At 32.7% G+C, this 17,947-nt stretch overlaps 1 protein-coding gene across 8 annotated transcripts in view; it reads left to right on the forward strand.

Moving 5' to 3' along the window:
• Positions 1-17,947, forward strand: part of LOC115232614 (dystrophin) — a 744,226-nt gene that overhangs the window by 283,115 nt on the left and 443,164 nt on the right. For all 8 annotated transcript variants that reach the window (XM_029802603.2, XM_036512501.1, XM_029802605.2 and 5 more), the window contains one exon: positions 2,160-2,315. In XM_029802603.2, coding sequence (XP_029658463.1) covers positions 2,160-2,315 — 156 coding nt within the window. The remainder of the gene's footprint in view (positions 1-2,159; positions 2,316-17,947) is intronic.

Below are 17,947 nucleotides of genomic sequence, written 5' to 3' on the forward strand. Positions count from 1 at the left end.
TTACACTAAATGTTAAAATACATTTTTTCCTTTCATATGTTTTAAAAATATAAGATGCTGGTTTTTTATTATTTGCCACACTTAGAATGATTGATTACAGTATGAAGATAATCATTCATATTACACTGGTCTATAACAATTTTGCTTTTTGGGAGTTGAAGGTGGTTTTACACTCAGTTTTGGATGTTGATTTCCAAATATGACATCAGTTTTTGACTAACACATCAACTCTAGTTTATTAGCATCATATGTAGGAGTTGAGAAATTACTTGTTTTTAGCAGTTTAGAAAATTTACCAATATTGTTAATTCTTTGTTTCAAGCCGTGCTAGTAATTTAATTTTGAAGTATTTTCAAGCTTTTTCTAAAGATGAAAGTCATGTGTGTTTCTTATGAAGCTTATATACACCACAACTAACTAGTTGCTATATTACAGTGAAGTAATTAGAGAATAACACTTCAATGTAATAGGGTGATAATGAAAAATCAATATCTACTACAAAATAAGGCATACAGTACAGCATAGTGCAAACAAATGTTTTTGAGATTAACTCCCTAAAATTAAAGAAGTATCTGTTCTTAAGTCTTAACGTCTTGTTGAAAATTTTCAATTTCAAAGCCTTAGTTCTGTAATGTTAGAGCAGAAAATACCTAATGCTTATAGTTTCTTTCCTTGTGGTTAGGTTATTGTGAAAATTGGCAGTATTGCAGAAAAGGTTTTTTTTTTTTATGTAAGCATTCACTTATGCCTAAAATAATGTTGTGCATGTGTGGCTGTTAATTGTGCAATAACTAAATAAAGAAAACTAATACACTGAAAAAGAAAAAGAAAAATTAGTATTTTTTTTTACCAGCAATACTTGCAAAATTTTCCAATGTCCAGCCATTTTTTGATAACTTGATAAAAAATTGGACAGATCAGAGTCAGACATTGTGTGTGCATGGAAGAAATGCATATTTTCCTCAGGTTATCATATCCAAAAACTTACCTGCCATTAAGTCATCAATAAAGTTATCTAATATGTTGTTACGCAAAGATTGATTGGTGAACATTTTCAAAGAAAGTTTCCATTAAAAAAACAAATAATATAGAAAATATCTTTAAAATGCAGCAACAATGGTATCAACATAAATAAGGAATATTACAGAATGTAAATATGTAAATAAATGAGTGGGAGGTATTAAAGTTTTCTCCCTTAGATTAGAGGGTTTATAACTTAGTATTTAAAAACTAAAATGTTAGCAAAGGTAGATTAATTCATGTGGTTTCATGTACAGGGTGTTCAAAAAGTCTCTCAGCAGTAAGTATTTTATTGCAAAATAAATATTTATATGATGGTATAAGACTGCAAAAGAATATATTTGCCTTTGCAAGACTTTAAAAAACATTATAAGATGTGCTGAAAGTGTTGTCCTTCATTTTCAATACACAAGTTGACTCTTTCAATACATAAGTTGACTCTTCTACACGTGTTTTGAAATACATCTTGGAGAGTCAAGATGAAAAAAAACCTACTGCACTATACTGTAGTATAGAACTGACAGACAGTTATGGTATTGTATGAATTAGTGTCAAACAGGATGATAAATTAACTTGCTGAGAATATTTTTATTACTCAAGAAACATTGGAAAGTGTATGTGTACCTTATGTAGAATAGCCTGTGAACTTTGAAAGGTTATGGGAGAAGTAGAACTGTTAAAAATGCATCTTTGTTTAGAATTTTCCCCAGGTTAGTTTGTATTCAATACTGTTTCTTATTTAATTCAGTATGAGTTGATGACATCTTCAAGTACATAGGCCAAACAAAAAACTAGGTTTTATATTGTATTTCTAGGTTGGTTGTCATTAAAAGGTAAACATATAATCTCATATGGCTAGTATTGGTGGGCATAAGAAGTGATATCTTCTATTATATTTGTGGACCCTTTGCAACAGCAATACAGCAGCAACATGTTACAAATTCTATTAGAAGAGCATATTTCATGAGTTTTTATAGAGAAATAAATGATCAAGATTATCTATAGGTTCCTCATTCTGCTAAAAAATTATATCTAGTATTGAAAAATACTATTAAAACAGTTTGAATTAATTTTGTTATAATCATTACATTCTCTGAAATATTTTTTCTAACCTAATTCTTAATTTTAATACATTTCAGACTGAAAAAGCTCAATTGGATGTTAAATTTGTAGAGTTTGAAATCTCTCTGATGAAAGTCAAAGATTGGATGAATAAAGCAGAAACGGTCATTTCAAGTCATGAGCGTTTATCTTCTGAACAAAAGGTTTCCACTGTAGAAAGAGATAAAATGAAAGTAAGATATATTGCTATTTTGTTTTCTTAAACTCTCTTTTAGCGATTATAGTTTTAGCCATGCTGGAAAATTACCTATTCCTTCATGTTATGATTTATTCCTTAAACTTTAATATTATGCCATGTTAATATATTCTGTTATTCCAGGTCACCTTTGTTTTACATTGCTTTTCAAAATGAAAACATGCAAAAGCTTCCAAACATATCTAAGAAGATGGAAAGTTCAAATTTATAGTAGCCTTACCGTTTCGTATGGTTTAACTTTTAATTACTGCATGTATGAAAATGATGTTTCTTAAGTGTCAGTTATCATCAATTAAATCCTAAGCATTTTAAAAACATAAATTTATTCCTGAACATACCAGTAAAGAAGGAATTGTTTACATGCATGCAGAAAGTTTCTGAAACATCAAATGAGACATGCGGCATTTTTAACCTAGGGTTTACACTAAATAACTATTATATAGCTAATAATTATACAACAACTGCACAACACTACAATTATACCAATAAGAAATAAATAGAGCTGAAGGATTTGTTGATATTGAAAGGGTCTCTCAATCTGTGCAACAGACAGATTATATAAAACCTGTAATTGCTTTGTTGGTAGTGAGGCATGATTATTGATGTGAAAGATATGTGGAGGCTGAAGAAAAATACAAGAACTATAATCTTCTAGATTTGTAATATTCACAATGTGAAGCAACTCTCACCAACCTTTTGTTTGGTGAGTATGTGATTGTATGGGTGAAAGAAGACAGTGCTGTGAATGGACAAATGTTAAATGAAAATACACCAGATACTGCTGCTGGAAAAGAAAAAGGTGCAATTGAAACTGCAGATGCTGTCTTTCAAATGAGATGTCAAACACTTAGTGGAGTCAGTACATATCATATGGTAGTCCTGTTCAGTACATGCCAACAAAAAAATTGATATTGATAAATATATTCATATTGATATTGATAGATATATACATAGCTATGTATGTGTGTGTATATATCAAGGACATACCATTGGGGTAGGCAAGGTAAGAAATTCTCACCTACATTAAAACTATGAATATTTATTAAATAAATGATTGATTTCCAGTAGTACATTGCAAAAATGCTACTTCAATGTTTGTAAGATAGTGTTTAATTCAATAATCATCTAATATTTTGATGTTATAAAGGCATAACTTCTTAAAACTTTTAAGTTCATTGTATACCTTAGGTGTAATACAATTGAACCTACATGCTGTGAACTCAGCTCTAAAAGTACATTAAAAATGAGGTGGATAATATCAAAAATTTTTCTTCTTCCGTTAAATGTCATGACAGTGAAAGTGTGTACATGTGAGTGCTTACATGCCATGATTGAACTAATTTTTATTTCATTTATAATAAACTAGCAGAGATACCCGACGTTGCTTGGGATTAAAATGGCATAGTTTGTATATATATATATATATATATATATATATATATATATAAACAGTTATAATGTTTTAATCCTAATGAAAAAAAAATTACATGTTGACACTCACGGGTTCTGATACTATTACCCTGTAAAATTTGAGTTGATTTGGTCGAGCCATTTGAGAATGCATAGAAAACTGACAGAGATATAAAGAATTTCATATATATAGATTTGTGTGTATGTAAATTCATGTGTGCGAACTGCCATGCTTCACGACAGTGAAATATGGGCCATGACTGCTGAAGACATATGTAGGTTCAAAAGAAACGAAGCTAGCATGATCTGCTGGATGTGTAATGTCAGTGTGCTCACACAACAGAGTGTAAGTGCCCTGAGAGAAATATTAACATAAGAAGCATCGGATGTGGTGTGCAAGAGAGACGTTTATGTTGGTATGGTCATGTACTGCAGATGGACGAGGGGATCTGTGTGAAGAAGTGCCACTCCCACACAGTGGAAGGAATCTGGGGTAGAGGGAGACCTAGGAAGACATGGGATGAGGTGGTGAAGCATGACCTTCGAACGTTCGGCCTCACAGAGGCAATGATAAAAGACTGAGACCTCTGGAGATATGCTGTGACTGAGAAGACCTGGCAAATAAAATGAGTTCACAGCTGTAACTTACACCAGTGTCTCATAACCAGCCCACTCAAAAGTACCTTGGATCGTAGGGCGACATGCCATGCTTGAGGAGACCTATTGAGTCAAGTACATCAATATCAAAATCAAATCATATTACAATCAAATGAAAATTGTAGCTGTGCCCCACCGTGCCAGTGGCATGTAAATAGCACCATCTGAACATGGTCAATGCCAGTGCCGCCTTGACTGGCTTCCGTGTCGGTGGGACGTAAAAAGCACCATCAGATTGTAGTCGATGCCAGTTCCTATGGCCCCTGTGCTGGTAGCACGTAAAAGGCACCCACTACATTCTCAGAGTAGTGCCAGATCAGACTGGGGCCTGGTGCAGCCTCCTGGCTTCCCAGACCCCAGTCAAACTGTCCAACCCATGCCAGCATGGAAAATGGACGTTAAACAATGATGATGAGTGGTTATTTTTGTTTATGTGCATATCTTAGCACAACTCATCGAATCTTTATTTATTCTAGTGTGAGTGTGTGTGTGTGTACATATGTATGTTAATAATAATGATAAAGCTTTTTGTTTACATTTTATTTTAGTAAAGTAGAGCCTCCTGTTGCCCTGAACCTTGCATAAGAAATTGGGTTGACAGAAACAGTGAAAGTTCATCTGATAGACTGCGTCTATAATTCAAAAACTAGCTTTGTCATATACATAAAGTTGTGATGGTACTACCTATAGGTTAGCTGAAAGAAACAGGTGACAATAGAATACTTGGCCACTTATACTATTATTCAATAAGAAGGCAACTCAGCTTATTAAATAGTAGGCATGCTCCTCTGCAAAACAAACATCGGGTCCAATAACTTTTATTTTATGTATGACTCTGTATGTAGGTTTATTGTTTACAAATAAAATAAGAGTTCTTAGTACATAATAAAATGCTCCTTGACAATCCCTTCCTTAGGTGTCCCAAGTTGCATACACAGTGTATGCACAACACTATATATCTAAAATGCACCAGTTGGACCTATTCTCATTAGTTAAGGCAGGTCACATGTTCAAATATTTGAGAGATCTGTAATGACATTATTGCTGGCCAAAGCACTCAGTCCAGGTGTCTGATCATTGCCAGAGAACATACATGATATATGTAGAATTTGTTTATCTTGGACTTGAAATGGCAGTGTTTGGAAACTATCCAAAAGAAAACTTCTCCAATATCATAAAAAAGTGTTGAGTACATAATGTGTACAGTGTTTGTGGAAGAGGAAAACCTAGAAAGATATGAGATGAAATAGTGAAAACTGATATCAAGATGATGAATCTTACAAAAGTGAATAAGGGACCATTACAATTGATGATATGCTGTACTGGAGAAAACTCACTCATTAGCCATGATGTTCTCTCTGCTCCCATCTGTCTCTCTTTCTGTCACTGTTCTCTTGCAGCTTTCCCATTTGGAATGCTTTCATTGCATTCATCTACTTTTTTCCTACCTCCTGCCTCTCTTTCTCTCACTATACTGTCCCCATTGCTTCTGCACCACAACATATTCTGTGGATGGAACTCTGATGGTCTCAAAGAATAAACAGATAAATGGATTTAAGAACGTTCTTGTTCCAGACTGAACATAAAGAAACTTTATAATATAAAAATGAAACTCAGATGTAATCTTGTCTTTAATATAATGTCTGAAAGAAGAGTTGTTCCCTATTAACACACACACACACACACACATATGTATGTATACATATTTATATTTCTCTCTCTCTCTCTCTCTCTCTCTCTCTCTCTATATATATATATATATATATATATATATATATATATATATATATATATATATATATATAAACCTCTATCTATCAAGGTTGGTCGTGTATGTGCAGGTCTTGGTAACATTTATTTTATGAAAAACTAACAATTGCCTATGCATGTAAGTTTCCTCTTTCTATGCCACTGATGTTGTACTAGGAAAAGGCAAGACAATGCTTACCTTCAGTGACAATTCAGGTATCATTGTCAGGGCACAAAGATGGAAGTGACACTGCATAGTATCAGGTCTGATGCTCTTAGAGTTCTGCCAATCAACTGCACTAGATTGTTAATTTTATTTTACTTTTCTCAACCCTGATGGGATGAAAAGCAAAGATGATTTTGATAGTATTTGAACTTAGAACCCTGAGACTTGGAACAAATACTGCAAGGCATCAGTCATCATTGTTTAATGTCCATTTTCCATGCTTCCATAGATGAGATGGAATTTTGTTGAGGTAGATTTTCTATGCTGTTGCCAACACTCACCTTTTCCAGACAAGGTTATATTTCCTCATGGCTAGACGTATTTTTCATGAGAGACTAGTAATGAACAACATTGCTTGTATGATGGTGATACTCATTCATAACCATAATGTGATGTCAAGACAAGAGCTCACACACACACACACACACATTTATATACATGTCTTTATATATGCTGCATATATACCTGTATGCATACATACATACACACACACACACACACACCTATATATATACTTTTGTATGTGTCTATATGTATATATCTCCCTATATATCTTTGTATCTATGTGTTTTTATATGTGTCTTTTGTTATACGTCTTCTATCTTCCCCATACATCACCCATTCTTAACTCCCTGCCCTTATTCTTTCTTTATTCACCTTCTTGTACCTGAAGGTATGCCCTGATACCTCATCTTCACTATCCTTTCTCCTTTTCCTACTATCTTCTCTACAGCAAGTCACATGTTCATGTCTCTCTCTCCTACATTAACCTCCCCACACCTGGCACAAAGCCACATCTGTCAATATTGTATCCCCACCTCACTATGGGATCACCAAATAACTCACACGATCTTGTCTTGCAAGTTATTTGGCAACCCCACTAATACTGGTATCATTAAAAAAAAGCAGTACACTTTGCAAGGTGGTTGGCATTGAAACTTTAAGCAGGTAATGGAGATCAACTCAGCCCTTAGGGTAGTCAAATTCAACCAAACCATCCAGCCCGTGCCAGCATGGATCATGGGTATTAAATGTTTGCACACACACACACACACACACACACACACACACACACACACAGTATAATCCAAAAGTTACTCCAGAAGGTAAAATACCTTACCAAAAGGTATGGACATTGTAGATGAGTTCTATGCTCCACTCCTATCTCCAATGTGGTGAAACAATCTTCATAAGTTAACTAAGGTAGCTTGCTGAGTCCATATGCCTTATATAAAAAAGAAACACAGAAAATGTTATCAGTATTTATGCTTTATATTATGTACACATGTTTCAGAAGACCAACAAAACATTAACTATGTGAACTTCCTCAGCAATACCAAGGAGGAGAGCTTGCAGCATTTGTTGCATAAATGGACATTAAATCTCACATAAGTGACGTTTTGCCAGTTCATTAAAATCTCTCTCTCTCTCACTCAATATTTTTGTGTGGATCACAACAATGTCTTGAAGACCCCTGTTTACGATATAAATTGATCATTTTATTTAATTATATGTAAATCACCTGTCATTGTCATTGCTTATTGCACTAAGAATGCTAATATTTATGGATAAGAAAGTTACTTTGTCACCACATGGTTCTGGGTTCAGTCCCACTGTATAACACCTTGGGCAAGTGTTTCTATAGCCTTGGGTTCACCAAATCCATGTAAGTGGATTTGGTAGATGGAAACTGAAAGAGACTGGTTGTGTGTATGTTTGTATTTGTGTCCCTACCAACACTTGACAACTGTTATTGGATTGTTTACATCCCTGTAACTTGGCAGTTCATCAAAAGAAACTGAAAGAATAAACACCAGGCTTTAAAATTTAAGTACTGAAAGATATTTATTCACCTAAAACATTAAAAAAAAATTTTATCATTTGAAGGTGGTTCTCAAGCATGGCCACAGTCCTATGACTGAAACAATTTGAGATAAAAGACAAAGGTTAAATGGAACTTTTTGTTTGCATACATCCTGTCTACTTCATAACTGGAACTAGTTAATGTTGATAGGGTAACATATCTTTGAAATAAAAAATTACTATGAATATATCACCAAAACTAATTATTATATGCTAAAATTGTCTGTCAGAAGTTACAAACTCTAACATTAAAGTATATTTCAGTCAGTTTATATAATATGTTGCTATGATAAATATATGAACTATGTTTGTAATGGAGAGTATATTCAGTAGTTAATTCTTGATTAGCTTTTTGTGAGCATCTTTTTCATTATTTTTCACCATGATATACATTATATATAGCTCCAGGCATGCCTGTGTGGTTAAATAGATTGCTTCCCAACTATGAGGTCTTGTGTTCAGCATCACTGCATGGCACTGTTGGCAAAGTGTCTTCTACTGTAACTATAGGCTAACCAAAGCTATGTGAGTAGGCTTGTTAGATGGCATCTGAAAGAAGCCCATTGTATATTTATTATATATATAGGCGCAGGAGTTGCTGTGTGGTAAGTAGCTTGTTTACCAACCACATGGTTCCGGGTTCAGTCCCACTGTGTGGAACTTTGGGCAAGTGTCTTCTACTATAGCCTCGGTCCGACCAAAGCCTTGTGAGTGGATTTGGTAGACGGAAACTGAAAGAAGCCCGTTGTATATATGTATGTGTATATATATGTGTGTGTGTGTGTGCGCGTGCGTTTGTCCCCCTAGCATTGGTGTGTTTATGTCCTCATCACTTAGTGGTTTGGCAAAAGAGACCGATAGAATAAGTACTGGGCTTACAAAGAATAAGTCCCGGGGTCGAGTTGCTCGATTAAAGGCGGTGCTCCAGCATGGCCACAGTCAAATGACTGAAACAAGTAAAAGGTAAAAGAGATAAAAGATATATATATATATAGGCGCAGGAGTGGCTGTGTGGTAAGTAGCTTGCTAACCAACCACATGGTTCCGGGTTCAGTCCCACTGCGTGGCATCTTGGGCAAGTGTCTTCTGCTATAGCCCCAGGCCGACCAATGCCTTGTGAGTGGATTTGGTAGACGGAAACTGAAAGAAGCCTGTCGTATATATGTATATATATATATATATAAGTGTGTGTGTATATGTTTGTGTGTCTGTGTATATGTTTGTGTGTCTGTGTTTGTCCCCCTAGCATTGCTTGACAACCGATGCTGGTGTGTTTACGTCCCCGTCACTTAGCGGTTCGGCAAAAGACACCGATAGAATAAGTACTGGCCTTACAAAGAATAAGTCCCGGGGTCGATTTGCTCCTCGACTAAAGGCGGTGCTCCAGCATGGCCGCAGTCAAATGACTGAAACAAGTAAAAGAAAGAAAAGAAAGAAAGAATATGTATGTGTGTTTGTGTATTTGCTTACCTTGATATCACCTGGGGGTTGTAAACAGGTGTGCTGTTCATTTTCAGTCGTTGAAAAATGTCTGGCCATGGGAAATACTACCTTGCTGGGAAACAGATGAGAGTTGCTAACAGGAAAAGCATCTCACTGTAGAAAATCATCTGCCTCAACAAATCTCTCTGATTCATGCAAATATGGGAAAGTGGATGTTAAATGTTGACGATATATATTATTACACGTTGCTATTTTAATTATCAAAAGATATCACACGATCAGGCTGTCAAGGATTAAGCCCTGCCAGATTAAATTCGTACTTGAATATTTGGTTTGAAATGTTTGTATTGCAATAGATTTTACTGAAGGCCCCATGAATCAGATATAGATAGGGATAATGTTGAGGAAATTTCATGTGCATTTTTTTTATCTCGTTGTTATAATTTAAATGATTTTTATATTAAAACAAACAAATCAGGCTCCTGTAAACGGTTTGATATTTAGCTTGTGCTACCAACAGCTTAACGTTGGGCCAATGACAGAGACTCTAACCCAAGCTTACCATCTTTAAGAAGGATATAATGTCCAAAATGCACAATCTCAGGGATGTGGAGAGACAGGCTGTTCACGAATGTTACACTTCTAAGTATGAGTCTGTTCAGCTGAGGCTGACTTGGGGCTAGATGCCATTTTATTTTCAAATCCATGTATTAAATTTTCATTTAAACTTGCATTGCACTTGTTAACGGAATATTCTTTAGCTAGTTTTAATGTTTCAGTTACCATTAATTTCCAGTTGGGCATTTATCAGCTCTTAACAGTTTCTCTCTTTTTGTTACATACTGTATTTTATTTGTATCAAATGGTCAAACAAATCTGGGAAAAACTTGTTGATGTTATTTAAATGTATAACAAAGAGAAAGATAGAGAGGGAACATTGCAGTCATAAGATGTTTATTGAAATACTGGCTTTGTAAAGTGGTATAAGAAAGAGGCTAAGCCATGCATACATCATTTAAGCAATCTAGGTGAGTGTTCAGAAAGCAAGCTGATAATTTTTTTTCCCCCTTTAGCATTACCATTATGAAATCAGGCTAATAGTATTGTCAAAACTGAATTTAATATTCACTGGTTTCTGTATCCTGACATACCGTAAAAACCCATGTAATTTGCACACCTGTGTAATTTATGCAGGTGATTTTCAGGATAAAAATTGTTAAAAAAAAGCTTCTACTCATGTAAAATTCACACCCAAAAGTATTCAGAATTGCCGATATGGCCAGGGAGAAAAGGTTTTCAGTTTAGTTGTATTTAGCATAATTTCACTTACTTATGATTAGATTTTATTAAATTTTCATTAAATAAAAATAATTTCTGTTCAACAGGTATCACATTGAAAGCTATTAAATTACGAAGTGTTTGTGTTGTTTATAATAAACTTTATTTTACATCTTGCTCACGAGATTATGTCCGATCTTTAGCAAACTTCTGTATGTCTTCTCAAAATCATGATCACAGGAAAAGTCGATAATTCTTATCAACAAAAACAAAGCTGATAAATACACACAAGTGTTGCAAAATAAGTTTAATTACCATTAAACATCAGCTTGGATAACACTTTATTCAATCGACAGAGGAAGGTGACCAATCAAACTGATTACATAAACAGAATTCTGATTGATCGAAAGTATCTTCTTGTCTCAAACTCTGATTTTCTGCCTATTCTTGTCGGAACCTTTGATATGGAGTATCGAAATTTTAACCCCTTTCACTCTTATAAAATGTCAAGCAAACTTGACATTACTGTTTTAGCTGGGAGACCAAACTGAAAGTTTGATAACCCGCTAAAATAAACATTAAAAATCAAAAGGAGAAAATAAGCAGCTTTGCAAGTTTAACTCAGTGTTTATTGAACAAGAGAGGTGTGGAATTTAAGAAGTGACTTGTTAGAATATACACGTGTGTGAGGAGACATAAACAAAAATAGCAAAAATCTACTATACCAAAAGAACTGGTAATACATACATTACAAGTGAAGAGAACCTAAGATTGCTGCATAATTCAACATGAATCTGAAACGACATTAACATCATATAAGGTAAATGAAGGTTTCTGTAGGAACGCTAAGTCATATTCACTTAGTGAATTTACATGCGCAAGGATGAATTATGATGTTGTCATCAGCATTAGATGCAGTAAGAGCTGGTAGCAACAATGTTGGTGGTGATGAATTTCATTGTTGTAACACAGAGAAAGTGAGCAATAGCTTCCTGGAGGCAAAGACAAGCCAGACTTCTTAAGCAGAGAAAAACTGATCTATTTAAGGAAATTGCTGGTCTCCATTGTGATAGGTAGAAACTCCAAGCAATGTTAAATATAGCCCGGACTGTGATTGCCAACGTGAATGTCAAACTTCAAAAAGTAATTAACCATTTAATGGTTTTAGTAGATTTATACAGAAAAAATAAGATTTATACCATCCAGCATAAATAAAAGACAACTTCATGATATTTTTTCTGTGGAAACTTATTCTGACATTAAATGAGTCAACTTCCCGTATGAATGTTTACATTTGTATGTCATTTTTCAACAAAAAAAATTTCTAAAAAAAATTCTGGAAATGGTCTACTCATGTAATTTACACACCCTTTCAAATTTATTTTTGTTTTTGTGAAAAAAAAATGCATAAATTACATAGGTTTTTATGGTATTTGTATTTGGAGGACCTTTTGCTAAACAAGGGGAAACCTGGAAAACATTTGCCATGAATCCCAGTATGAGATTTCATTACTTAAAGAAATTTTTCCTTGAAATTAGTTAAATAAAAGCTAGATAAATTGTCAGTACAGAAAACATCTCATAATGTGACTGAAAATAAAAGGAAGGAAAAAAAAATCAACTTGTCTGTTTTGCATGCTGGCATTGATGAGCTGGTTTGACAGGATCCAGTGAATCCAAGGACTACATCATGCTCCAGTGTCTGCTTTGGCATGGTTATATGCATGGTAACTAAGAATATAGGTTATTACTTCAGTAAATAGCTGATAACATAAATGGTAATTTACTTGACTGTTAATTAATGCTTTAATGTGGGTTCATTTTAGATATGATCCTTTATACTTTTTTACCACTACCAGTAAAAAAGTCTTAATTCTTTTATTGATTTGTAAATAATAAGTCTTTCATTACTATTGAAGCATATGAGAAAAAACAAATAACAGCGTTACTTCTTTCTCAAACTTGAACTGCTGTACTCTTATATATGAGAAACTATTTGAATTGATTTACATGTGGTAACTGAGTAGTTAAAGGGCTGAATTATGTACATAGAAACCCTTTAACTTACCATGTGTTTTTGCTTTTAGACTAAATGCATTTCTCTATTTGCTTGGTCTCCTATTTGAATGAAAAGTGAACTATATGAGGCTTATAGTTGTATGTTGCAAGCTACATTCAAAGAATAAGACTATTGAGTAAGAATGCATTAAAACAGGAATAACTAAAAGGAAATTGTGAGATTTAGGAGAGAATATCTTATAATTCCTTGCTTAATGCTAAAGGAAACTGGGTATTTCACTTTCGCAGTTTGGTTAACCTAATTTATATATTTGCTATTTTATATATACATTTTTTTATTGTGTGTGAGTAAACTTACAACCTCACTAAATAGCTGGTACCCTTTATTTTCCATTTTTGTAAGCATTCTTGTCTATACACTTTGCTATACAATATAGGACTTGCTTCAATGATAACATCTTGCTACTTAGTGTTTCACTTTTTAAAACAGTTGTAAACCTCACATGGGAAGGTTGGAGTTCAACTCTTCCATGATTGCAGCTTAATAAAATATAAAAAAAGAAAATATTCATACTAATTTATATTAAAACACTCTCTCTCTCTGCAGGTAAAACTCAAAACAAATTCATCAAGCTTTTTTTAAAGAGCTTGGAATAAATCTTTTTAATCATTAAAAAGTCTCTTCATTATATTTTTCAAATTCTAAAGAATCACCAATGTATAGTACAACGAATTCCATCAGTGTGTTTGGTTTTATTATCAATACGGCAAAATATATTTTACTTCTAAGGAAAAATTTTAAAAATATATTTTCTAGTATCTTATTTAATAAACAAATTCCTTTCAGCTGTTGAGTCAGTGTTGACTATTTAAATCTTTTCTCCTTTTTGTCAAACTTTTAAAACTATATTAAACTATGTAGACTGAATTGGTTAACAGTCACATGTTTGGGTGGGAGTTTGAACTTTAGAAAGCGAAAATTTGTATTTAGAAAGATTTTGATACTAATTATGGAACAGAAAATTTATTTCAACAAATATTATTCTGCATGCATATTCACACAGGCACATACACACATACACAAACAGGTGCGTGCATACATGCATGCACCTCTGCTGAAAACTTTGGTTGTATTCATGATTGATTGTGTTCACATCTATTGATCCATCTGACTGCTGGAGTTACTCGATATTGGCTATTTCCTGGCTGCTTACTGCTACAACAATCGCCATCACACTGTCGAACTGCAGTTTGATGGCACCTTCACTTTACTATGCATGATACTGCAATACTTTGCTTATTCTAATCCTTAAGCAAAGTATATATTAATATATATAAAATACACACACTAAAAAATAATTTTACATTTATAGTTTTTTTTCTTTTCGTTGTGTATTTCTCGTCTTCCATTCCTTTCTCTCTCTTGTATTTCTTTCTTTCCTCCTCTCTCACACTCTCTTTCTCTCGTTTATTTTATGCTGCTTTTAAGTGTATTTATTTATTGTTCAGAGATGTAAGCAAAAGAGGTTGTTGCAGCTATCAGCTATAGTAAAGAATTAGTGACTTCAATTCATTGGTTGTCACTTGACTCGTGCCAAATTATGTACAATAAATTCTGTTTAAAGAATCACATGGAATATATCTTGACTACAATTCAGCTAACTTTCTTTACCAGTCACATTATAAGTATTGCTTATGAATGGAATTGGAATGGAATGAAATTTGTTTGTTCATTTTACCTGGATTGTTTACTGGTCATGTAACTTTTTAAACTGGACAGATATTAGTAAGTAATAATATTGAGATGATTTTGAAAGTTTAAATGTTCTAAATGAATCATACATGTATAAGACAAAGAAATTAGTTAAACTTTTTGTAACTTGAAAAAAAAAAAATTCTTGTTACAATTTTTTTGTAATGTTGTTATGCTTGCAGCAAAAAATACAATAATCATTTGTTTTTTAATTGATGTTTATAATTTGAATCATATAATTTGAATTTTTTTCTGAAGAATTAACCTTTTTCAAGGATATTTTTAATTAAGTTTTGAATACCTATTTCAACCAAAGTTGGGATACAAATTAAAATTATGTGTTCTATTTCCTTCAATAATATGTCAATTAGTTATTTCTCTTTTTCATAAAATTCTAATTTCCATATCTCCTTGTCAAAAGTTAAACTATAACTAATTGGTTTTACAGAAAGTGAAATCTGAAATGTAGGATCAGTTACATAGCTAGTTTAAAATTCTGTTTACAAGTATGTGTTAACTTTTGAACTATCTCAAACTAATATGATCTGATTCTGTCCTTTTGCTGTCAGATTTTACTCTTTGAAACTTGTTACAGATCTAGTTATAAAATTTAATGTTACAGCTGATCATTATTTTATTCTAAATTTCATTGTCGAAGTAAAGTATTTTTTAAAGATGTTTTGTAAAAACTGATTTGTTACAGTTATGATTCAGTTTGTGAAACAATGTTTGTATTGGTATCATCCATTATTATCCTCCATGTAATGCACATGTAAAATTGTTGTAGTCACACACACTAGTTATTTCTCAGTTATTGTCTGAACAGTAAACCTTTCTTGTAAAAGTAATGAGGAGGTTCTTTCAATTGATATAAATAGGTAATTTTTGATATGTCGGTTAAAAAGTTAACCTGAATATGCATTGTTAAGAAGAGATGATATTAATTAGTACTTGTTTAGAGTGATAAACTTTTACTGAAACAGCAGATAGAGTGATACAAAAGTAAGAGTAGTAGTAGTATTAAGTTTTGTGCTGACAGTTCTCAGCTCAAATACAACATATTTTCCAGGCTTTGTATTGGTGTTGATTTATTCTGCTATGGAAATTAGTTTCTTAGTTTGCTTTTGATATTGTTTTCAAAAGCAGGATTTTGAATTTCATACAAACATTCTATATTTCTTTTATAGCAATGAAAATATAAATATATAATTAAAAATAAAATCATACCTGCTTCAGATAATTTTTGTTTAAACAAAACAATTGTTATTTATGTTGATATATTTGATTTACTGAATACAAACAATATATATATATATATATATATATATGGGAACAGCTGGGATGGGGACTGTGATAATAACATGCTTCTTTGTATGCACACTGATGTAAATAACATGTAAACATGTGCATAATTACAAACTGCAATGTATGAAAAGTGTATTATGTGTAGATATACGCTTGTTAAATGTAATATATATGATGCATTTGGAAGCAGTTTGATTTATAAGAAATTTATAATTTGTAACAATGATGTAGAAAGGACTTTTTATACATATGGATGCAAAATTAAAAGGTGAAATTAAAGGTTTTTTTACAATAAATTATCAGTATAAAATAAATATTATAGTTAACTTTTTCCAAGATGTTCCAGTTTGGGCTTGGTATACATTATACATACTAAATGCTTGTAAATATAAGCTTGTTAATCTATTGAAATAAACATATGTTGAAGATAAAAACAAGCACATATAGCATCAATAAAAGTAATGTAGTAGAATATAGATATAGTTTGATAACCAAGAAACTATTCATTGTCAGCTGCACTATTGTCTTTGCAAACACTCTCATCTATTAACTTGAAGGCAATGTTTCTTGACCATAAAGGTGCCAGTTCCCTGACCCAAAGCTATAAGTTGAGAACCTTCCTTAGTTTTCTTTTTATCTAAGACAAGGCAATAACCGAAGCTGTGTGAGTATGTAATTAATCTTAGACCATGCAGAAGCTTTGTTAATCAAGCTTACTAGAATTGTGTGTGCATGACTCTCTATCATTCAGTTGGTTAAAATCATAGATTTCTCAGTTGTCCATCAACTTTAAGTTAAAATTGTTTAGAGGAAGAAGCAACAACTCTTTTCATGGTATGAAGCAAAATCTGTTTTTTGTTTATGTTTGTTTATTTGTTTTCTCACTCCATGTATTTGTTTTCACTTTAATTGTGAAACAATGCACCAGACTCTATTCCAGTCATATTGTTGTGCTCTAGCAGGCACATATATAAAAGTGAAACAAGTTCAGGAACCAATTGTGATTTTCTATTTCAATCATCACACTTCATTTGTTCTTCATGCCTAATTCATCATTGAACAGTGATATAAAGTGGAAGAAGTACTGTCTCAGTGACCCATTTTCATATATATTCACACAAATATACACATGCATTGCTGCTTGTGTTAATAGTCTGTTTGCATGCACATAGAAGGATCAGTACTTTTCATCTCATCAACTAGTACTACGTTATTAAGATGTCACTGCACTGTTCAACACTAGTTTAGATACTCCTTTGAATCTTGGTTCTGTTCAGGCTGAATATGATTATTAGTATATGACAGGATATCCTACATTACACTTATCATGCGCTTGTTACTAAGTGCATGTGTTACTTGTCTGTTAGTGTATGTGTGTGTGTAAGGTAGAAAAGTTTAAAGAAATCAAAAGTTGATTTCTCATGCAAACATAGGGAGTTTTTCTTTTTTCAGACTTTGTTAAAAATCTATTTGTCTCTGAAATGCAAGTTGATTACTATCAAATTTCTCTAGTAATCGACCTACATTTTGTTCAGCAGCCAAATTATGTGAAGAGGGGGAAGTCAGCTTTTGTTACTGTAACAAAAATGTTAAAAAACCTTAAAAGATGTTGGTAGAATTTACATTGTTCAACTTATCAATATTGTCATTTCTGTAGTTTTTCTATTTCTAATACTCTGAGATTGCTGAGAGGTCTTCTCTTTCTACATCTATGAGTACTCAAAATGATAAGATGGTAATTTGTCTTTTGGTCACTAAATGTGATTTTAATTTCATTGTGTATTTGAAATTAAATACTTTACAATAAATTACCTACTGAATGACCATATTTCTTATAAAATACAGTACATGCATTTCAATTAATTCTTTTTAATAAGCAAGAATAAGATAAATGTTTTTATTATGA

The sequence above is a fragment of the Octopus sinensis genome, linkage group LG2 (genome assembly GCF_006345805.1).
Source record: "Octopus sinensis linkage group LG2, ASM634580v1, whole genome shotgun sequence".
Classification (NCBI taxonomy): Eukaryota; Metazoa; Mollusca; class Cephalopoda; order Octopoda; family Octopodidae; genus Octopus; species Octopus sinensis.